Source organism: Artibeus jamaicensis, unplaced genomic scaffold (assembly GCF_021234435.1).
Source record: "Artibeus jamaicensis isolate MK-2021 breed Jamaican fruit bat unplaced genomic scaffold, CSHL_Jam_final scaffold_1283, whole genome shotgun sequence".
Taxonomy (NCBI): domain Eukaryota; kingdom Metazoa; phylum Chordata; class Mammalia; order Chiroptera; family Phyllostomidae; genus Artibeus; species Artibeus jamaicensis.
The window spans coordinates 15,402,530-15,426,994 of record NW_026522028.1 but is presented as its reverse complement, the minus strand read 5'-3'; the positions used below and the strand labels follow the sequence as shown (position 1 = coordinate 15,426,994).

General features: G+C 40.9%; 1 protein-coding gene across 4 annotated transcripts in view; it reads right to left on the bottom strand.

The window, feature by feature from the left end:
* The window catches only part of SH3KBP1 (SH3 domain containing kinase binding protein 1), a 319,293-nt gene that overhangs the window by 179,909 nt on the left and 114,919 nt on the right, over positions 1-24,465 (bottom strand). For all 4 annotated transcript variants that reach the window (XM_037157523.2, XM_037157522.2, XM_053655820.1 and 1 more), the window contains one exon: positions 14,359-14,482. In XM_037157523.2, coding sequence (XP_037013418.2) covers positions 14,359-14,482 — 124 coding nt within the window. The remainder of the gene's footprint in view (positions 1-14,358; positions 14,483-24,465) is intronic.

The window sequence follows — 24,465 nt, the reverse complement described above, 5'->3', positions numbered from 1 at the left end:
TTTTTTTAATTTAATTACTGTTCAAGTACAGTATTCTGTCTTTTAATCCCATCCCAGCCCACCCCCCGTGCTCCCCACCTCCCTCCCATTTCCACCCCCCCTTAGCTGTTGTCCATGTGTCCTTTATACTAGTTCCTGTGAATCCTTCCCCCTTTTCCCCTGAAATTCCCTCCCCTCTCCCCTCCGGTCACTGTCCCCAGTTCTCGATTTCAGTGTCGTTATTTTTATTTGCTTGCTTATTTGTTTTGTGGTTTAGCTTCCTGTTAAAGGTGAGATCATATGGTATGTGTCTTTCATCACCTGGCTTATTTCACTCAGCATAATGGAATTTTCTCAGAAAAGTTTCCTTATATTTAAAAAGGACTGATAATGATGCTTCTCCTACTACCCTTCACAGGGTTATTCTAAGAAGTGAGTCTTTCAGATGCGCTGTCTCTATAAACTGTAAAGTTCTATCCAAGTTAAAACATTTTTCTTTATAAAATGTCTTGCCCTGGCTGGTGTGGTGTGGTGCACAGAGTGCCACCCTGTGAACTAAAAGGTCACTGGTTCAATTCCCAGTCAGAGCACATGCCTGGGTTGCAGGGTAGGTCCCCAGCGCAGAGCGTGTGAGAGGCAACCAATCGATGTAGCTCTCACACACCAATGTTTCTCTCAATGCCTTTCTCCCTCCCTTCTCCTCTCTTTAAAAACAAATAAATAAAATCTAAAATAATTTTTAAAAATAATTAAAAAGTCTTATTCAGGTGATTGTGGGAAGAGGGGAGTAGGTAGAGGTGGAAGAGGGTATGGCAAGATAAATGGTGATGGAAAATAATAAAATTAAAATGTTTAAAAAACACCTTATTCGAATATAACATTTTGTCATTTCCATTCCTCCACCTTCTGAAAGCCAGTAACTGATAAATATACTAAGAATTCTCCTAGTATTAAATGGAAACATTTTGTAATTAACAAAAGCTTTCCACAAAGAGCTATTATAATAGAAAAATTCAAAAGTTACATTCCTCTGTGCAACAGCAATAGGAAAAAATATGAGGAAAAAATCCTATTGACAAACGCCAACTATAACCACAATCTGTGTTGGAGTAACATTACAAGGAGGAAGCAGGACCGCACAAATGAAACCGTCCTGACAACTGACTTGACTGAATAAGCCCCGATGTCTCTAGATCACTGGAATCAGCTCTTTGGAATTCAGAGGGGCTGCACAGTTTATTTCCTCAATATAGTTACAATATTTAGTTCACTGCAATGTTTGGAGGAGAGGCAAGAGGGGAGAAAGGTTTCGCTTTATGCGTTTGTACATATGGTTTGTATGACATAATACAAAACTTTTAAACAAAACAGTTGGGAAAATGTCGCTTCTTTCTAAATTGACTTACAGTTTTAAGGTAATTGAAATACAAATCCCAAGAGAATTTTTTAAAACTTCATAACATAATTTTAGAATAAATGCTAAAATATATTTGAAAAAGAAGAATACTAATTGGAAAGCACAAAAGCCATACTCTAAATTAAAATTATAAAGCCACAATAAATAACTACCTAGATACAAAAAGAGTGAGACAAATTAATGGTACAGAATTGAAAGTCCAGAAAAAGGCACTTATATGTAATGACAGTATATGATAAGTGAGGTGGCTATTTCAAAATAAAATTCAATTTGCATACTAACCCCAATCTACACACCAAAATTCCTACAGATTAAAAATTAAAAGTAAAAAATGAAGGCAGTATAAAGGAAAAGAAAAATTACATGAGGATTTATTGAGAGAAATCATAAAAGAAAACATCAATATACTAATCTGCATTAAAATGTACTATTTCTGTAGTATAAAAATCGGGAGGCACAATTTGCTGTGAATGACAAAGGAATAATACACTAGTCAGAAAGAAAAATATAAAGATCTGAATGTAAGAGCAAAGATTGTGAACAAATGACAGAAAAACAATGTTCAAGCACTCTGTTAATCAAAGAAATTAGAGCTTAAAATAGTTAATAAGCTCACCCACCACTTCTGGTGGTGATGAAAATTGGTGCAAGCCTTGAAGAAATCAATTTGATAATAATAACCTAAAGTCCCATAAAATATATACATGCTTTTGTCTGGCACTGCAGGGTCTAAGAATCTTTCCTAAAGTAATCATCAGAGTTGCAGATAAAGATTGATGAGCAAAAATAGCCAACACAGAGTTTCTGACAATGGCGAGAAAAATTGGAACCATAAATGGATTCTTTCCAGCAAAGACTCTGTGAAGCACAGAATTTAGAATATAAGAGGTTTGCCTTTTGATTTACAGGGAATCTCATTTTTTTTTCCTCAAGAAATGAACAATAGAAGCCATAGTCAGTTCTCTACCCTTCTCAAATCAATTACCTAATATTTAGGTCATCCCAAGTAAAACAGTGCCTTTTTCATCCTTCAGACTCTCTATCTCCTAGGCAACTGATTGAATAAAGAAAAATATAAAGCTTCACTGAGAAATATATGATTTTAAAGACTTGAATAAATGGAATGTCACGTCTTGTCCTTCAGCTGGGAGCGGGCAGTGGTATGGGATGTAAAATAGAAACAGACAGACAGACAGACACACAGGCACAGCCAGACACTGCATTTTAACACCGATTTGTGTGGTAATCTTTTTTTTTTTAAACAGCTTTAGGGAGATACAATTTACATACCATAAAATTCACCCATTTTAAGTGTACAATTAAATGGTTTTTGATATAGTTACAGAATTATGCAACCATCACAACTATCTAATTTTAGGACATTTCCATCGCCCCGAAAAGAAACCTCATGCCCATTAGCAGTCACTTTCCATTCCCACACCCAGTTCTGGGCAAATGCTAATCGCTTTCTGTCTCCAGGGATTTGTCTATTCTGGACATGTCATAAATGGAATCACACAATACGTGGTCTTTTGTGTATGGTTTCTTTCATTTAGCATAATGTTTTCAAGGCTCGTCCATGCTGTAGCACGTATTGGCACTTCATTCCTTTTTATTGTCAGATCACCTTCCATTGTATACATAAACCAAATTTTGCTCATCTCTTCATCAGCTGATAGACTCTGGGGTTGTTTTCATTTTTTTGGCTATTATGAATCACGCTGCTATGAACATCTGTGTACACATTTATATGTGGACATATGTTTTCCTTTCTCTTGGGTGTGGAATGCTGGGTCATATGGTAACTATATACTTAACAGGTTGAGGAACTACCACACTGTTTCCAAAGCAGCTGCACTATTTTACATTCCCGCCAGCAATATGTATATTGTTCACAGTATTCCCTTATAATCCTCTTAATTTTTCATTCCTTCTACCACTAGTTTAAATCTTCTTTATTTCCTTCAATAGTATAGCTAAAGTTCATCAATTTTGTCGACCATTTCAAAGAACCAGCTTTTGGTTTCATTGATTTTCTGTATTGTTTTTTTAGTCTCTCTTTTGCTCACTTCCACTGCAATCATTAGTATTTCCTTCTTTTTACTTGCTTTGAGTGTAGTTCACCGTTTTCCTAGTTTCTTAGGGTAGAAAATTAAGATACAGAAAAACTCACTTCTAGGTATATATCCAAAGAAAATGAAATCACTATTTCCAAGAGTTATCTGTATACCCATGCTCGCTGCAGCATTGTTCATAATAGCCAATATATGGAAACAACCTAAGTGTCCCTGGGCAAATGAATGGACAAAGAAATTGTGACACATGTACACACAGAGGAATATTATTCAGCCATAAAACAGGAAACCCTCCGTAGATGGTGTGGTTCAGTGGATTGAGCACTGGCCTGCAAACCAAAAGGTCACCAGTTTGATTCCCCACCAGGGCACATGACTGCATGGCATGCCATGCAAGAGGCGACACTGTTTCTCTCTGTCACCCCCTCTCTCTGAAAACAAATAAATAAAATCTTGAAATTAGTGGGAAGCCTCTTGGTACTACCTAAAACAGATAATTTTAAAATAAAAAAAGGAAATCTTGCCAATTGCCACTTGAGGACATTATGCTCAGCAAAATAAATCAGACAGAAAAAAATAAATCTTTTATGTTCTCACCACAACTAAAAAAACTGGTAGTTATGTGAAGTTTAGGATGTGTTCACTAACTTTATTATGCAATCACTTTGCAACACATACATGTATCAAATCGTCACACTGAACACTTTAAACTTACACAATGTTATATGTAAGTTATATCTCACTAAAGCTGGAAAAAAAGAGAAAATTAGAGTACTGATTTCAGATTAAAAAAAAATACAGGCAACTGCAACTATAAAATCCCTATCCTACTTCAGTCTATTACCAGCCTCTGCACCCAAACTTAATCTGTTTCCTCATTTTTATCCTTATAGTTTTCTTGAGAGGATTAACAAGAGTTGCCTCCTCATTATACAGAGTATAAGACTTGCCTGAAGTCCCACAGAATCTTTGGGGTGCAGCAGAAGAGGGATCTGGAATCGGCCAACAGCCAATCTTCCTGCAAAACAGTCTGCAGCCATGTATGTCTCCACAGAAATGCAAATGGAACAAGTACCTTCGTCCTCCCCAAACGTGTTTTCTCGTGCACAGACATGAACACTGGAGATTCTGGCTGTCCTCTTTTTCCTTTCCTGATTGGGGACTAGGAGGGCAACCCCCCCGGTGTTGCAGCTGGGTCCACTGTTGGCCTGACCACGGGTTAGGGAGATGGGCCGTGAAATGTCCTTGTTGTTCAGCACATAACAGTCCCAGGGCCTCACAAGCACAAAAGGCTACAAGTTAAAGACTAAGCGAAAGCTGCAGGTAGCATCAGAAGACCAGGCTGTGCTGATAGACAGGTATAATTTGAAGAAACTGAGAAAACTACAGAAGAAAAGGCCCCTTTTCCAGGGCTGTCTACACATGAGGACAGTTGCTGTCTCAGTACAATACTTCTAATTAACCTACCAGCTCTCGACCCAGAACAGGGTCCTTTTGAAAAAAAGGATCCCATGCATTCCTTAACAAAGATCGGTCCCCCAGATCATAAGGGTATCCTTTAAGGTCCCTTGGGGAGAAGATCCATGTCTTCTTGGCTGGCATATTGACAAGTGGGTCCCTGTGTATCAGGCTGAAGGCTAGGCCACCCTGAGGGACCTCAGTCACCCTGGGGATTCTATAACTCCTGAACTCTACAATGGCAGGTTATGTGGATTTTTCTCACAGCCTCATATGTGGGCTCATTAAAATGGTGGCCTGTTTCACTAATGGGAGAGAAAGTGAACAAAGCTTTTCTTTTTTTAAAAAAGATTTTATTTATTTAGGCTTAGAGAAAGGGGGAGGCAGGCAGGAAGAAAGGGAGAGAAACATCAATGTGAGAAACACAGATTGGTTGCTTCTAGCACGCCCCCAACCAGGGACCTGGCCTGTACCAGCCATGGAACCGGTGACCTTTCGAACGAAGCTCTTCTTTAATGTACATTCAGGGTTTCAGTGGTACAAGAGAAGCTAAGATTCCTCATCTTTCAACCGAAACACATAGAGAAGGCAATGAGACTGTTTGAGTACATGGGACTACTGTTTTGTCACCGTTACAACATCTGCCCCTGGAATCCCAGGTCCCATCTTGATCCAAGTCCCAGGTACACTTGGCCTCACCATTCACTTAGTCAACCAGCTCAGCCCATTTTTCCGGCCAAAGGCCAGCACAGGGAGACAGCTCTTAGACCCCAGGATCCAAGAAATAATCAAGGGAAAAAATTCCTTTCAGCTTGTCACTTGAAAAATTACCAAAAGGCCTGGCTTTCACATTTTAGATTCAGGGACTGTTCTCCTAGCACATCTAACTCGTGTTTCCACAGCCACAAACTTTAGAAGCATCATCAGTCATTTTTCGCAGGGCTAACACCACGGTCTCCACTCACTCACTTTACCATTCCCCGTGCAAGGTAGAATCTGATGATGATCTCAGAGGGCCTCAGAGAGCATCCTGCCCTGTATTTTAAAACCCAGCACATCGCAAAGCAGAACCCTAACTAGTATTCAGTAAAATGTGGTTTGGTGGTCAAAGAGAAACGGGTTTGTTTACCACAGGACATCTGAGAAACTGCAATATGCTAATGTGCCTGTCGGTCTGTAAGAGGGTGTTAGTGTGTGCAGCTGTAGCCAAAATTTATTTGTCCAGAGAGCCAATCTGCTCTCCTTCTTTGTCTCATCTCTCTCTCTCTCTCTCTCTCTCTCTCTATCCCTCTTTTGTGGAGTATTCTGCAGGGCTACAATTCTGTGCAACACACATTGACACATGCTGGCCTGGCTTCTGTCTTATGTGTGCCACACTTGTTGCACAGTCTCCTCTCTAATAGGTGAAAATATACAATAGCATCCCCATTAGAACATTCCTTATACAGACAATTGTGGGCACACAGAGGTCCAGGTGAGGACTGGTGAAAATAAGTACTGCATACAACTTATGTTGCAGTATAAGTTGCATTCCTTAGAGCCTGGTGTATGATATAGAACTTGTACAATTCCAGCATGCTGCACCGTGTGAATCATAACTGCTTCTGCAACATGAGAAAACTCCAGTCATTCCCAATTATATGCACTCTCTGACTCACGGTACCTAAGGCTTTGTGCCAGCTCTACAAAAATACAAAATAGGAAGTCAGCTTTACAAGGAGGTTATGCACAGTGTGAAACTTTGAAAGCTTTTTGCCATAGAAGCAAAGCCATAAGTGGTGATAAAGTCCCCAGATTAACCCACAATACAGCTAAAACAAAGCAAATCTGCAATGTCAACAACTAACAAAAACAAGAAACAAAACCACAATGAAATTAAAGAAGAAAAAAATCTTTTTTATTTATTTATCTTTAGAGGGGAAGGAGAGAGGGAGAGAAACATCAATGTATGGTTGCCTTTCGTGCGTCCCCTGCTGGGAACTGGCCTGCAGGGAACTGGTCTGCAACCCAGGCATGTGCCCTGACTGGGAATCGAACCGCAATTGTCTGGTTTGCAGGCCCATGCTCAATCCACTGAGCTACACCAGCCAGGGCCAGAAAAATTTTTATTTATTAAGAACATTTAAGCTGGGTGGTATACTCAGAGGAGGAGAGAAGGGGCAAGCCATGCCCAGGCAAGGAGGGGCTTCCTATAGAGAACCAATAAATGATAAAAAAGCCCATGAAGTCAGCTGTCTTTATTTCACCATCTGCTAAGAACTGAAAACAACCTCAGTAGTAAAATATTGCTACCTCGAGGAAAACTGGGTTCGACAAGAAATAAAGAAGTAAAGTTGACCCTTGAACAACTGTGGGTCAAAGGCACTAACCACTGGCACAGTCAAAAATCTGCATATAACTACACTGTTAGGGGTATTTGGAGCTACTAAGGAGGAGACGTTGGCTGACCTACAGGGATTTGAATGTAATTCTTACCATGTACAAAGTAATATCTACACTCAGGGTCATGCCTGCAGGAGTCCCTTTTTTATGCTTATCAACAATGACCCTGGTCCGTGGAAGTACAGCAGATGGAACAAAGATGGGGGATAGATTCTATGAGTTCAATGAGCAAATATTGTTTGTCCTTTTTCTTTCTCTTTTTCTCTCCAATGAGCAAATTTTAGAAGACACAGGAAAGGAGGTGCAAAGAGAGAACACGCGTGTTACAGTAGCCAAGACATGGAAACAAATGAAGTGTCTAAGGATGGATGCATGGATAAAGAAGATGTGGCATGTAGGAGTACAGTGGAATATTACTCAGCCATAAAAAATGAATACGACATGGGTGGATCTTGAGAGTACTATGCCATGTGACTAAGTCAGACAGAAAGTGACAAAAACCAATGATTTCACTCATATGTGGAATATAAAACCAAAAAGTAACAAACATAGGAAACAAAACGAAAACAAACTCATGGATACAGACAACAGAATGGTGATTACCGGAGGGAAGAGGGGTCTGCAGAAAGCAAATTGGGTAAAGAAGGAGTAAAATACATGGTAAAGAAAGGCAACTAGACTTTGGATAGTGAGCAGGCAATACAGTGTACAGATATTGAGTTACAATGTTGGACACCTGAAATTTATATCGTGTTATTAACCAATTTGACCTCAATACTTTTTTTAAATAAATGATTTATTTAAAAAAAGAGAGAGAGCATATGTACTAAGCTGTGAGTCTGACATGAAATTGTATGAATTGAGAACACTAAGTCACAAGAACCAAAGGCATCTTACCTTGTAACAAGGTTCAGCCAGGGAGAGAGAAAAGGTGGGGAGGAGAAGGAGTTTACCAGGAGAGCCACCAGGTGGAGCCATCACCACAAAACCACTTCTTGGATGGTCCTCTGGATGGACTGTAGGTGGAAATCCAGCAGAGTGCTGGGGAAGGGTAAATCAGCGATTCCTTCATGGGACACTCACTCATTACTCTAGTGATAATGTCTTACGACTGTGATGCAGAGATTGAAAGTATAAAGATGATAGAAGAAAAATCCTAAAAACCAAATTTGTCAATGACTCCCATATAAAAAATGTATAGAAAAATGTTTTTCCACACATTTCACCACCACCACAGCCCGAAGAGGCAGTACTTATCAGGTAAGAAAATGAACAAGGGTGCCCTGACTGGTGCTGGGTATCATCCCTCACAGTGAAAAGTCACAGGTTCGATTCCCAGTCAGGGCACATGCCTGAGTTATGGGTTTGGTTCATAGTCAGGGCACATTCGAGAGGGAACCAATTTATGTTTCACACACCAATGTTTCTCTCCCTCTCTTTCTCCTTCCCTTCCCCTTGCTCTAAAAATAAAGAAAATCTCTCTTAAAAAGAACAAGAAAATGAACAAGGATAACATACTCCAGCATCAATTACTGGTCCTTACACGGCTCCCAACAGTACTGGTACAGAAAAGTAGTCAGGGATCAGTTACTTTAAATGAACTCTCTATGGTCCCTTTACACTCAAACTTTCAAGAACAAAGGCCCACTGGAGAGAAAAAAACACTATAAAAGTATATAGAGATACATTCACACAGACGTACATATATTATTGAATGACTATAAATTGCATCCATCCATGTTCACTGCCAGGTTGCCAGTTTTATTTTCATCTCCCCACAGGAAAGACCAGCTCAGGTGATAGCCAGGAGCTGGCACACAACAGTAATGCCTTCTCTTAACTCTCATTCTTCTAGCCATCCATTAAAAAGCCAGCAATTTAGGTAAAATTGAAAGATGATTTGGAAATGTGAAGGAAAATCTGATACAACATGCCATAGTTTTCAGATTCCTAGTAAATCAGTGGCAATTCACACTGATTCCTCTAAAAGTAAATTTGAAATGAAAAAAAAAAGTCTAGTTTCTATATAAACGAATCCCCAGGTCTCACATCCACGTTAAACAACAAAAGCACTGGAAAACCAAAGCAGGTGACATTTTCTCTATTAAGGACACACTTTCCCCATCCTTTGTTTACAGTTTCATTTCGAACAAAGAGCCAACAGCCTACGAACAGCCAGACCACTGCCTGAGAGCCAACGTTTGCACACACGCACACACTCACTCATATTCTAATGAATAAGCCAACTGATTACCTTAAGACCACTCCATGTAGCCAAGTAAATGCTAAACAACTGAAAGCAGAAACAAGGGGAGGGAGGTGGTGACTACGGCCAGATCTGTTTAGGGATTAGAATGAATAGTGCTGAAATTATAAGGAAGAGAAAGATAAAGCTTAGGTAAAATTCTTTTGACAGCTACAGGCAGCAGACCAAAATGGAGAACCCTTCTGTGCAGCAAACACTAGGCCCATATTCATGTTGAAGGGCATGTGTGTGTCCCCCATCCACACAGAAAATGAAGTCTGAAGAATTTCTGCACTAACTTTTAAAGCAACAGTGTGTCACCAGAGGCAGAGCAGCTGTTGATCCCTCTGTTAAGGAAAACTTTTGAATTAAACCTGTCTGAAGGACAAAACACATGAGAAATGAGCCCACGGAGCAATGTTCTACAGTCAAAGTCACATCCACATACCAATTCAGAGAGCAACCCTCCCCCATCTCAACTTGACTCTCATCTCAAAGCATCAGTGCTAGACGTGTTACAGATAACATCTTTTAAACCATCAGACCTTTCAGCATTAAATCTCTGGAAAAGGCAGTAAAATGCAAATGCATAACAAACCTTAAATAAAGATGGTAAAAGCAGTTTATCTTTCGGAAGGCAGATGCCAAAGTAGCAGAGCGACTTAAAAAGATGATTATAAAATACATTTATATCACAAGAGCATAATAATAAATATCAGGAGAGCATAATAATAATAGTAATAATAGCAAAGAATAGTAAATGTGCAAAATACAATAGAGACTTACCAAACACTCAATTCATGATAAACTGGAAATAGAAACAAGGACATATAAAGCCAACCAGAAACTTGCGGAGTGGCTTCACATTCAGAATGACAGAAGTAAGAGACATATCCCCATCTTGCCACATAAAAGATATAAAATGCACAGCACTTTCTCAACATTTCCCAAGTGACAGAACAGACTGAAATGGCTTGCAGACAGGGCTGAATGGTGTTTTTCAAGTCTTTCTATTGGCCTCAAGGACAGGCCCAGAGTAGACATGCAGGAAACATGTCTACTCGAAGACATGGTCCTTGTCTACCTACCTCGAAGCTGGTTCTTACATAGGCCAGCAGGGTACCAATCACAGCCTGGAGACAACCTACCGTATGGATAAAGTTGGTCCACAAAGCTGTCTAAAGATGAAATCAAATGATTTCTTCTTTCATTTTAATACAAGTAAAAAAAGAGTCCATACTCAAATGGACAAAATCCTCCTTGATCATTTTCAAGTATTATCTAGCATATTTGCTCTTAACTGTTAAAATGTCCAGTTGTTCAATTTTGCACTTAAACTAAAAGTTTGAATGTCTGGGTGTTGTTTTTTTATAAAACTCCTCCATATAGCACCGTTCCAATTTAGGAGGGCCCATCATTCCCCTGTTTGGTTTTACTGGTAGAAGAAACAAAATAATAAATCACTCTCAGAAGCTATCAGACAACCTTTTCCAGTCTGGTTCATAAGAATAACATTTGGCTCTAGGAAAAGTTTTCAGATTTTCTACCTGCAATTTGTCAACATTCTGAGTCTGGGATAACTTTAAGATATACAACATCCATGTTGCAAGTTGAAATGAAAAAAATGACTTCTTACTCCTTGGGAAAGGCTGGCTTTACACAGGAAGATCCTCCACTGTGACTCAGGTAAAATCCAGAGAAGCAGCCAGGGGTGGAGCTGGCAAAACTGTCCTACAGTCCAAAATGCCTGGACTGTGCAGCTGATAACTGCCAAGCCATCTGGAGGACCTGTACTCTCTCTCTCTCTCTCTCTCTCTCTCTCTGCCCTCTTCTCTCTCTCCCCCCTCCTTCTCTCTCTCTCTCTCTCTCAGTCACATCTTTTTCTCAAATGAAAAGCCCATGGGGTCATTCCAGTACCTTCTTAAATCAACTCTGCAGAAATTTGCAAAGGTTAAAGCTACAAACTGAAACGAATCAGTCCCCGAACTGATATTTCCACGGTCCTGGCCTTTCTCAAGGCTATGAATAGCTTTCTTCAAACCTAGGGTATCTTTTGACCTACTGCACGTACCTCAGGAGGGTGAGTTCATCCCACACTGTGAGTTACTACAACCCATTTGCCACTGCTGCAAAGTGAGGCATGCTCCTAAATGCAAAAACTGCTGGACACAATTGGGTGAACTTCTTCGGCTATGTCTGTCTCAAGGACAGATACTTCAGGACCCAATGAAGTGGTTTAATTTCAGACTCATAAAAGAAACAGACTTCGATCTTTCTTTACTAAACCAATGCTGAGCCTTATCAAATGATAAGGCCCCTATAACGTCAACAGTCATCTCATCTTTGATATAGTTTAAAAAGAACTTGTGTTAGCTCTATTATTAACTTCTCACAGGGTCCAAGGCTGAATCGCAAGGTGGACTCATATACTATGAGAAATCAAAGCAGGCTGTTACTAAGCTCTGAAAGCAACTTCCCTCTAAAACAACAGCAATAGACAAAAAAATGTCCAAGAGATTTCTAGTGACAAAGGTTGATGGAAACCAAGGGAAGGGGGAGACTTCGGTCATTTACAATAACTCATAAAACTTGAAAAATTGATTGGACGGAAGTGTTTCCAAGTAACTAGAATCATCCCACAGATTTAGCCTCTGACCCTTGTTTTAAGAAAAAAAAGTGGTTTTTCATTGATTTGGGGTGGGAAAAAATGTAGCTTTTGAGCTCAGCACAATGAACTATTTATCTGGGCTGACAAGGCCAATCAATCTGCCCGCTGTTCAGTAAAAGGAGTAGTAGGATCCTGGTAGTCTTGACCGGTGGGGGCAGGGCTGAAGAAGGCACCAGCCCTGGTACACAATGCTTCCCTTCAACTGGAAATTTATGTCGGACCCAGGTGACGGAGGGGGGAGGATCAATAACGAGGCCTGAGACATAATGAAGATGGTTTGTTTTGTGTTTCATTTTCACAGGACACCCCTATGTGCTAAGGTCTCAGAGCCAGTGGCAGATTCATTATATAAAAGACCTAACAATAAAAGGTTGGTCAGAATCAGACAGCAGGCCGAAGGTGGAGGCTTAAAAACGAACGTAGTCAGTAGGCCATCCCTTCAATGCCATTCTTTGGCTAATGAAAAGTTGCATAAGTGAACTCCAAGGCCATATTCTCCATTATAAAGAGGATTATCTGAAAAGTTCGATTCCTTCTTTGATTTAGAGTTCTCAGGTAATTTCACCAAACTCATCCAGATAATTACCTTAATTCCTTAATTAATTCCTTGTCTTGTTAAATTGAATTAATTACCTTAATTCTCTTATTTACTTAAAAAAAAACAGGGCTAGCAGAGAGGCCTTACCACTGAAAAACACACATGCTATCTATCCCTCAGCCCATGGCCCCCAGAAGCATCAGGAGGAACCAGAAGGCTCAGATCAGCAAGCAGGGTTTGGAGACATGCAGCCAGGCTCACTGAAGTCCATCTCTCCAAATCCAATGAGGGCAGGCTGGCCTCAGGATTTCTGGAACTTATTTGCAAGAATGCAGGAGACACTGTTGGGGATGACTATAGTTTTATAGCAAAGTGTGCTTAATTCTTAACACAGGAAATCTCCTGCATTGGTAAGATGTAGAAGAAAAAAAGGATGGAGGGGGGGGGAAGGGGGAGGGGAGGGGGGAGGGGAGGGGGGAGGGGAGGGGAGGGGAGGGGAGGGGAGGGGAGGGGAGGGGAGGGGAGGGGAGGGGAGGGGAGGGGAGGGGAGGGGAAATCCTATAGTTGCTAACCAGTGTGGGCCTCCAGCCAATATTTGATCTGAGTAATTAAAAAAAAAAGGAAATGTAACCCAGGGCAGCTGGAGGGGGTAGAGGAAGAAGCAGGAAGGAAGAGAGACACAAAGCTAATGTCTCAAGCACTATGATCAATGGACAGTTTATTGGACAAATTCTTATGCTGTCTAAATTTTATGAAAGATTAGCTGTTCTTCCCCACGGTTATGTAAACGTGCCTTCTTTTTTTTTTTTTAATGGAACTCTTTGCTAATACATTTCCTGCTCCTGCTTTTGAACAGCTCTATATTTCTTTTTAAGGAAGTAATAAGCCCGTGAAAAGCCTGCAGCTGAATGCTAACCTACGGGCTTAGTAGATGCACCCTGAGGACAGGGTCGGGGGAAAAACCCAGGGAATCTAGTGTGACCAGAATCTAAAATTGAGCCAAGTCCTCTCTGCAGCCTTATACTCTCACTCCTATCATTTCAAACAACATTGTCCCAAAGCAGGGAGGGAACCAGGAGAAGATGAAACTCCAAGAAGCTGATACCTAAAAATCTGCTTTGGGCTCTCAAAAGAAGGAAACATGCTAGTTAAAGGTCTGTTGGTGAGACAGATGGATGAGCTCCACCTCTGTCCACACTGCCTCCTAAACCAAGAGAGAAAGGAGCCCAGAGGTTAGGGAGAGAAAGACCCTGATAAAACCTGCCCTTAAACTAAGAAGAGAGAGTGACCGGATAGGGACAGCTCAGGCTGCACCATAGCATTTCCTACCGTCTATGAAAACAAACGCTGAAGTCCTAGAAAAATCATCATCTACAAATTTAGTCTACTTTCCCAGTGTCAAAAATATTATTAGTTCCCTTTTATTATAGTTACTGTATTGTTACTTGCTGTGTATATGTCCAAAATTTATACTAAAAAACCCAAAAGGGCAAATGCCAGTCAATTTTTCAGCCATTCGAAATTTGACACAGTTCACCCAGAAGTCTCCGGTTTTGCTTTGTGTGGGGGGAAGGGGCTCTTTCTTTGTTTCCATACCTCTCTTGTTGGTTCTTAGAATTGCTTCAGAAGACAGCAAAGCATTTCCACTGGACACTTCGTGCATGGGCTTTTCCGGAGCTTTGCTGGAGAGAGGGTCTTTCTTCATCTCTTTCTTTATTTCCTGTGGGGATAGATAAAATGAAAACGAGATTATAGTTTAAAAGTTTTAAATGCCTCTTTGAATATCTTATGCTTCATTCAGCTTTCTGGAAATCAACCTATAATGACCTCAATGCAGTATTATGATCTTTTTAAAACTCCATTTTCTATATTTTTGTAGCTTGTTTTCCTTAAAGTCCTTAGAGAAGTGCCTAGTCTTATAAAATAAAATGATGTCCAATATGGTGATGTGACCTTATGTGACTATGGCCATCCCAAGTGACCATAAAGAAAATGAGGGATACATACAGGCCACTGCACATCTTGTAAGTAACAGCCTGTTCCACTTTTGAAACAATGACAAGCTCTGGCCAAGCAGAGTTATCCCTCAACAGCTTTCTGGTTTCTATTCTTCCCAACGGAGGTTTACAGAAGTGTATTCCCAGATCACCATTGTACTCACGTTCATGCTAAACCCAAAAGAAGATGATTTAAGTTCATTTACAATCATCAAGTTCCTCTGGCTTTTTAACTCTTGACGAAGAAAAATATAAGGATAATAAGCTGAAATAAAGGCTGTCATTCTAGGCCAGGGGTCAGCAAACTATTGCCTGCCACCTGTTTTCATAAATAAAGTTTCATCACAACACAACCACCTTTGTTTGTGTAAGTTTTTTCTACGGCTGCTTTGATGCTACGCAGCAGAAATGAGTACTTGGAAGAGAGATCAAAGCCTAAAATACCCAGCCCTTTACAGCAAAGTTTGCTCTAGGAGGTCTTGCATCAAAGCTCCATTATGATATGGATTTTTAAAACCTGATGGCTGGTACAATTATTTCAAATTACTTTAATAATTTACATAATTATTTTCAAAAGCATGAATAACCTGAAAAGCCAGTAACTCAAATTGCAGATCTGGAACTAGGGGTTTCTGGGCTTATGCGAACCCATGATCACAATGACTCAGTGAAAAAGAAAGCTAAGGGGCTACATCCAGAGCATGGCTGAGGGGCCGGGAGGGCTCGAGGATGAAAGGTGCTCTTTAGAAAGAACAGGGGGCAAGAAAAGAGGAGGCACTACTTCTCTGGCATGAACATAAACATGGTAAATTAGGCGAGGGACCACGATTTGGCCTGGGCAGAGGCAGAATGAAAAAAACAAAAGCTTGTCGAAACACAGGCGCTGCCTGGCAGCTTCCTACACACACCAGAGTCACTGTAGTCAATTCCCCAGTTGCTGGATGGCTGGCTCAGTTCACAACAGCCTCACCCTCCTTCCCTCCCTCCTTCACCAGGGCCCCACCGGAAACCAGCAACTGTGGCTGGCGCTTTTGCTGGGTTGAGAGTTTCAGCTGGCACCCCAGGCCAACAGAGCACAAAGCTGCGTGCATGCATGGATATGTACACAGACTCCCACCGCAGCAGCCCTGGCACCTGCTAAAACAGCAGTTGCCGGGGGTTTCTGCAGCTTCACAGGCAGATGGCATCAGGGGACAATCTGCAAACATTGCCCGCCTGAGCCACATGATGGGATGGTTTCTTAGTGGTGGCTGCTAGCCTATGGTTCTAGAAGCAAAGAAAACAAGCCACCATGGGGGCTCATTCCGCAACAGTGGGCTCTTTGGGGGGAGAACGGTCGCTCAAATCTCATTTCCCAATACAGTGTGAATATGAATGGACACCACATAATATAGTGATGTAGCAGCCAATGTTGCCAAGGTGTAATTCAGAGAAATTCGGTGGGTTGTGGGTGACATGGCAAGTACCTGCTTAGCACTAACAGCTAGTGGCACGCAGTTGGGGAAGGATCAGAGAGGGGTAAATGTTTGAGGGGCTGGGGTAAATTACTGCAGATGGCTTCAGAAGCCACAGTTAAGAATGCTTGTACCCCATACTTCAGAGCAGCACCCCACGCACTTGGAAGGACTGATCTGATGAAAAGCAGATGTTTAAGGGCAGAGAAACCAGCACCAGGAGAGGGGTTGGTTCATAAATCCCAGATTCATTTGTCCCCACAATGACTGCTTACATTTGCCAGATAGAGAAATCTAATGATGACTCCATTTCTTAAGTTGATTTTTAGGTGAAGCAGGAGGAGACAAAACTTAAAATGTGCCCTGTATTTTTCTGGAGAAACCTATCAGACACATGGGTGTGGCAGCACATCCTGTAGGCACCTGTACAACGCCCAGGCACACCAAGCTCAACACAGCACCCCCCAATCCCCAAACCTCCCCTCCATACTACCCCTTCTCTGGGAGAGAGTCCATCATCTACCCCCTTACCCAGGTTGGAAAACTCAGTGTTAACAGCCATGTCTACCTAGTCACCCAGCTGGGTTCTATCTACTTCCTCAATCTCTGTCTCTCTCCATTCCTCCCTTAAACATATGACTACCAGGCAAAGAACTTGAATATACATTTCTCCAAAGAAGATCAACAAATGACTAGATGCTCAACTCCTTTAGTCAGGGGAAATGCAAATCAAAATCAAAATGAGATACCCCTTCATACCAACTAAGATGGCTAGAATTGTTTTCATAAAGAGGAAAACACGTATTAATGAGGATGTAGAGAATTAGAACACTGGACATTGCTAGTGGAAATGTAAAATGGGGCAGCCACTGTGGAAAACAGAATTACCACATGACCAAGCAATTCCACCCCTAGGTATATACGCCAAAGAACTAAAAGCAGGGACTCAAAAACAGAAACTTGCACGCTAGCGATTACTTCAGCAGAGCTTTCCTGCTACACCTCACTTCCCAGGAAAAACTGCTTTCATGGCTGTAGTAAGGGGACTCAAAATCACCCCACCTGCACCTCCAGTGGGAATCTTCACTTCCCTCCATGCTTAAAGAATGCAATGTACAGCTTTATCCATAAGCCCATGAGTACTTAGGCCCAAATCCTTGAAGTCCCTTATCATCCACACACAAAAAGCTCTTTACTGCAAAGGAGGGTGGACTTGGCACTGGAGTAACTCCTGCCTGCCTCCAGCTGCCAGCAGCTGGCTACCTGGAGCTCTCCGAGGTTCTGATCCAGGTGGTGGGACTCTGGATTTCCTGGGTCTGGGTGTCCCTAGCCTCTGACTCTCAACTCAGCGTTATGACCACTAGGCCTATACTTTTAACCATTTGTTAAGAACCTTTATCACAGTGGTAGAGGCTACACCATAAGCCAGACTTGTGGGCCATGGGGGCTTATAGAAGTCCGGCATGCCCACATATATAAATCTGCAATGATCATGCTTGCTAAAAACGCTAAAGAATAGCTGGGTATCGGCAAAATGCTTTAGGGGGTAAAAGAAACCAGCTTCTCTTTGTCTCAAGCCTGATGCCTTCACAGTGGGAACTCTTCATGTGCAGTAAGTACAATTGAGGCCATCAATAAGCTATCGATGCAGCTTCAACACTTAAGCTGTGTGGCAAGGACCGCCTGAGTAAAGGGAGGGGAGAACTCACACCATTCCTGCTTCCCAAAGCACTACGCTGCTCAGAGCCTAAGATGGCTCCCCAACATCTGGAGGCCATAAAGTTCTGATAATACCACTCTAGCAAAAATTCTCTGTGACACATTTAGCAGCCTGCAAACATCAGCCTCACTGGGCAAACGCATAATTTGTATGCAACTGGGAACAAAACTCACATAGTCTGCTTTCTGCTAAGTAGAGTTGCCAGAATGTGGCTGGCTGCTGAGCCAACTCAGCTACTTTTCTCCTCTCCCTCCCCATCCATTACATACTATGCACATGCTGGGGCACTGGCTGGGTCGAACCTTAACTTCTTTCAATTAACCAAAACAGCACAAAGGAGAACACCAGTGAAAGTCCAGTTTCAGGGCCCTTGCTCCTCCCATCCTTTGTGTCTTCCACCAATCTGGAGCCAAGTTAAGCCACAGGCTTCACTTTAAACAGAACTAGTCCTGGCATCATCATTGATTAGGTGGGTGACCTCAGAGGCAATGCTGAAAGACTCTAAGCAGCTCTTCTGTCTCCAAAAGAAGTCTAATGGTAAATGCTTCGACAGCATCACACAGCAGCTATCTTCAGAATTAAACAGCGAATTGGAGAGTAGAATATAAATTATTTATTGCCATTATTAACATCACCATTAAGTAGCAAATGTGATAAAAAGAACTACACCTAACAACACAGATGAACTGCACAGAGTGTTGAGTGAAAGAAGCCAGACCAGAAAGATGGCATACTGTATGACTCCATTGATTGAAGTTTAAGAACAGGCAGAACAAATCAATGGTGAGAGATCTCCGAACAGCAGTTACCCTTGGGCAGGTACTGACTGCAGAATGTACAAGAGAGCCTGCTGGGAGGATGAAAATGTTCTATAATTTGGTCTGGGTGATGGTTGCATAGGTGTACACACACCTAAAAATTCACTGAACTCTATTTCTAAGATCTCTGCACTTCATTCTATGCTAGTTCAATTTCAAAGAACATAAGCGCTTAAACAAGAAGACAGATTCTTTTAAATCAAAATATGGTCATATTTTGTCCTAGAAGATAAGAAACATGAAAAGCTAGTGCTTGGATGTTTTAGAATGCATTGCAGGGGGTGGAAAGCTTTCTGGAATCAACAAGGAGGAGATGAATGGTCAGAGTGAGCCAAGGGGCGTGTCATGTAAGTGACACAATCAGCTGAGTGTGCCACCACAGCGTCCTTCCTCTCCCCCTCAGCTGCTTTCCTCATGTCTTGCAGTATTTCCTTCTCTCCTGTCACCAGGAGTACAGGCAGACGGAGCAACTGTGCCCCAGACACAGGTGGAGGGGGGCTAGGCACTGCCCTGATCTGCTGTTAATGCTGGTCCTGGGCATGTGCGCTGGGCATTACAGTGAGGCTGGACAGGGTCCACTCAGATCAGGGTAGATGCAGGGCAGGGCAAAGAAGGGGCACTCCTCAGCCTTCCCAGCTCTGTTTCTTTCTGAAGGTGAGGCTTCCCTTAGAGCCAGACGTGGCTGTGGGATCACAGCTGCGCCCCTACACTAGTTCATGGAAAACCTTTTGCAAAATTACCACTGGCAGCATATAAAAGGAAGTAGCTAAAAACAAACCCTTACACCAAATCTACCGATCAAGAGAGTTTTGAATAGCTACAGAATCCTAGAATAGCACATTGCCCACCCCCCATACCAAAGGGAAGTCTAAGGAGCAGCCGCCCCATGAACGTCCTCTGCCTGCAGAACTGTGTTCTCCCAGTATTTGGCTCCCTTCACAAAAGACTGTAGTCAGCCCCGCAGCACCTGGGAAGACAGCGAGCATGCTGAAAGCCACAGCAGAGCACCAAGGGAGCTTCTGCTGTATCTGTGAGATCCTGTTTCTTTTTAAAAAATGCATCTCATTGTTAACAATCTTAAAAAATACCCATGTTGCTGAAGCATGAAATGGAACAACTTCATTAGTGAAAATTGTAAAGAAAAATAGATACACATATGCAATGTCTGAAGTAATAATGCAAACTATAAGGATTTGATAAAGCAGCATAGTGGGCACACTGGTATTTGTTATTCCGTTTCTTTCTTTTTCCAATGCTTGAAATATTTCATAATTTCCCCTGAAAATTACACAGTGAAACCACACTGACGTCGCATACCACAATGGCTTTCTTATATGTGCAAAATATGCTGCTACTCAAAAAAGCACTCTAACATATCTTTGTAAATATACCAACGATATTTTTGACTCAAACCTAACAAGGGAAGTTTTTTTTTAATGTAACAGGATACCTACTGTCACATTTCCATGTAAATCTTCAACCACATATTTGCAAATTCATTTACAGTATTGTCTCTCAAGAATCACTAGTAACAGAAGCCCAGGCAGGAAGCTCTTGGCTTGCAGGACAGGAATAAAGGCTGCAAGGAGCTCAGCAAGTACAGGATATCGGATAAAGATCAAAATGGCTACTTCCACGTCCCAAAGACATAATACAGGTGCCGGGTATGCAACACAATTACCTGCACAACAGTCATCTCTACATCCTCATATAGAATGCCCATTCCCTGCTACACATCTACATTATTACCATTGGATCAAAGGGTGTCAATACCAACCAGCTGTTTGGACATGCTTTAGTGGGCACTTAATAAATATTTGTCAGATAAATGGTCAATTTAGAGAATGTTATAAGCAGGGTGACTACCTACAAATGAGGGGAAGTATTTTCAATTCAGAAAACTATGAAGTACAATATGGAAAAGCAAGCAAAACTCATCAACAAAAACAAAAGGCCAAAGTGGGGAAATGTTGCCAGTGACAGAGAATTCGTCTACAAATATCAGCAAAGAGATAAATGACCCAACAAAAAATAGCATAGGAAAAAAAGACTCAAACCTATGAATAGATGCTTAACCACACTCATAAGAGAAGTGCAAATTACAGCGGGATTCATTTGACAATATTTGTACAGTGCTCACTACACAGAAGAAGCCCAAGTCCTTCTGCCTATTTTCTTACACCTAAAATTACAGCATTTATACCTACTGTGTTATAATATTTATACAAGTCCTCTCACTAGAACCTGGCCTCTCTCAGAACACCGTCTCTGTTCTCACAGCACATAGTAGTGGCTGGCACACAGCTGGTATTCATTCAAGTAGAGTAAGTATCAGAGATGTGGAGAAGAGCAACCACACAACTCTCCAGAAGTTGACGGCCTAAATAGGGCGGGATGTATACAATTTTAAGTGTAATAACATATCATTTTCCCCTTAATATTAAACACCATAAAAAGCTTCCCTCAATGGACTTCTCTGGTAACTAGTGAATTTATTACTTCTGCTGATATAAGATATCATTTCTCTATCAGATTGGCAACACTCAAAAAATCGATAATATAATATTGGCAATGGGGTAGAGATAGATACCCTCTCATACTTTCCAATCAGAGTATAAATTGATATATAAACCAGTACAACCTCTGAGAGAGGCAATGTGGCAATTATCTATCAAAAATTTAAATGCCTACGCCTTTTGAGTCAGTATTTCCACTTCTAGGAATTTAAACTGCAAATTTACTTGCACATGTGCAAAACAGCATATGTACAAGATTAATCATTATGGCATTGCTTAAATTAGCAAACAACTGAAAGAACAGAAATGTGTGTCAGTAGAGAACTGGTTACATGACTTACAATAAATCCAAACCATGTGACTGTCTCCAAGAATGAAGCTGGACTGTAAGTATCAATAAGGATGACTGCCAAGACATGTTGCTAGGTAAAAAAGCCTAATAATGTATGCTAGCATTTGCATGATCATGTGCATATCTCATTGTGCAATACAGAACAAGAAACTGATAAGAGAGGGTGCCTCTAGGGATGGGAAAAGGATGGCTAAGAGACAAGGAAAGCATGTATTTTGTCCCTGTTAATTGGTACCACATGCATGTGTTAGCTATACAGAATGTTAATTAATTTAAAAATTAATCATGGAAATGTGTTTACTATTTCCCAATCATTACACTATTAGCTGGTGTTTTTTTTTCTGCAAACAAGGAAGAGTTGACACTGCTGCCTGATACAATTCAGTTATATAATTTCCACTACTAGTTTTTAAAAAACCCAATGCTGCTGATCACAACGATGGCAGTATACATGAAGATACATAGTTAAGAGAAAGCTCTTCAGTCTACATATTTCATCAAGAAGGGGAAATGTGAAAGTTAAGATGTCACGAAAATCACACCAGGCCCCAAGACCAATTTTTTTCAATTATATGATACAAAATTCAAAATTTTTGAAATGTGAGTACAACTAATGAAATGACAACAACCCAGAAAAACAAAATGCATATAAAGAGGCAATATTTCACAAGTAGACACAATTCACTTTGGTGGCTGGAGAATAAGTAACAAGGGTTTAGAAAGAGATTCTTCAAAAATTTGATCCACCAATCCTACTTCCGGGTATTTGTCCAAAGAAATTAAAAACATTAATACAAAAGAATATATCACTCCTATATTCACTGCAGCATTTTTTACAATAGCCAAAATATGGAAGCAACCCAGTTGTCTATCAACAGACAGTTGGGTAAACGTATGTTACATACATACAGTGGAATATTAATCAGCCATAAAAAGGAATGAAATCTTACCATTTGTGACAACATGGATGGACCTAGACAGTATTATGCTAAGTGAAATTAGAAAGATGGAGGAAAAAAAATACTGTATGGTTTCATTTAAATGCAGAATCTAAAAAACAAAACAGACTCATAAATACAAAGAACTTGCCAGGTGGGAAGCGGTAGGGAGGTAAGTGAAAAAGGTGAAGGGGATTAGTAAATACAAACTTACAGATATAAAATAAGTCACGGGGGTGTAATGTACAGCACAAGGAATACAATCAATAATACTGTACTAACTGTGTATGGTGACAGATGGGTACTACACTTATCAGGGCATCATTGTGTAAGGTATATAAATGTCTAACCACCGTGTTTACACCTAAAACTTATATAACATTGCATGCCAAGTGCAATTTTTTTTTAATTTTATTTATTTATCTTTTAGAGGGAAAGGGAAGGAGAGAGGGAGAGAAACATCAATGTATGGTTGCTTTTCGTGCGTGCCCTGCTGGGAATTGGCCTGCAGGGAACTGGCCTGCAACCCAGGAATGTGCCCTGACTGGGAATCGAACCGCGATTGTCTGCTTCGCAGGCCCGTGCTCAATCCACTGAGCTACACCAGCTGGCGCCCAAGTGCAATTTTTAAAATTTTAAAGAGAAAAATAAGAAAAAAAGAATTCAACCATTTGGATTGGTTAATTATGTTCAGAAGGGTTAACTACACAATCTCAAATTGAGCTATCTAATAAGTGGGCTCTTTCTTCATCAGTCTCTTCTGGAAAAGTTTTTAAATGTTTCTCATAATGCATGCCTCCTCTATGAAGCAGTGCTACCTGAAACTCAGGAATTGTTGGATCAAGCGCTAGGTAAACAACTTGTTCTTGGAGACAGTGGTGGGGGGAGAGACACCCGGAGTCCAACAGCCATTTTCATCTTCAACAGCTTTGGTGATGAAGGGCCTGTGTTCCTTTGGCCCTTTGTTAGAATCCCCATCACAGCACCAACCCCTGTACGCTAAATGTGAGTCTATCAGTCTCTCTCTCAGCTACTGTGTGAGCACCTTAGGGATAAGGAATAGGTCTCGTTCATCTTTCATCCCCAGTCACTCAATAAATAGTAGCCAGCAGGCACTCCATAAATGGTAGCTGTCAAAAAAAAAGTTGAGGAGAAATAAATAAATAAATAGATAGATAAAAATTCGAGCTGTTGGCATTGGCTGTATCATTTATTAACAGACATCTGAGTACCTACTATGTGCCATGTATAAAGGAAAGCAGTACATATATCTAACTCAATGTTAATTTTTACAATCACAACTGCTTCTAAGACTAATAACAGCTAGTAGAAAAATGTACTGGTAAATACAATAGGATCCTTTATATCTAAAAAGAAACTGAATATATTTTTCATTTTCCAAGATCTCCCCCAAAATATAGAATGAGTTCACAGTTGTATATTCTGTGAGCAAGGTACTGTTCTAAGGGTTTACATGGAGCAACTCATTTAATGCTCATAGTCACACTAAGAAGTAGGGAGCATTATTATCTCTCTTTGACAGATGGGGAAACTGGGTCCCAAGAGGGGACTGCACAATAAAAGGCTGAGTGAGGGCTGAAGCCCAAGCAGTCCCATGGCAGAGGTGGTCACACCATGCTCCACCCACTGAATGTGCGTGTTCCTAATGCTGCTCCTGACTTGCTTCAAAAAGCCAATTTGCAAACTGTCATTTAAAAGAGGAGAGACCTGGGTGGAGTGGGGCAAAGTGGGAAAAATCAGGACAACTGTAATAGCATAGTTAATAAAATATAATGAAAAAAAAGAGAGAAAGACAAGGAAAATGACCACAGGATAATCTTTCAGAAGTGATTTGAAACCAGTGATTTGAAATCTGCTCCCAAGTAATGAAATTCTTGGAATTTTACC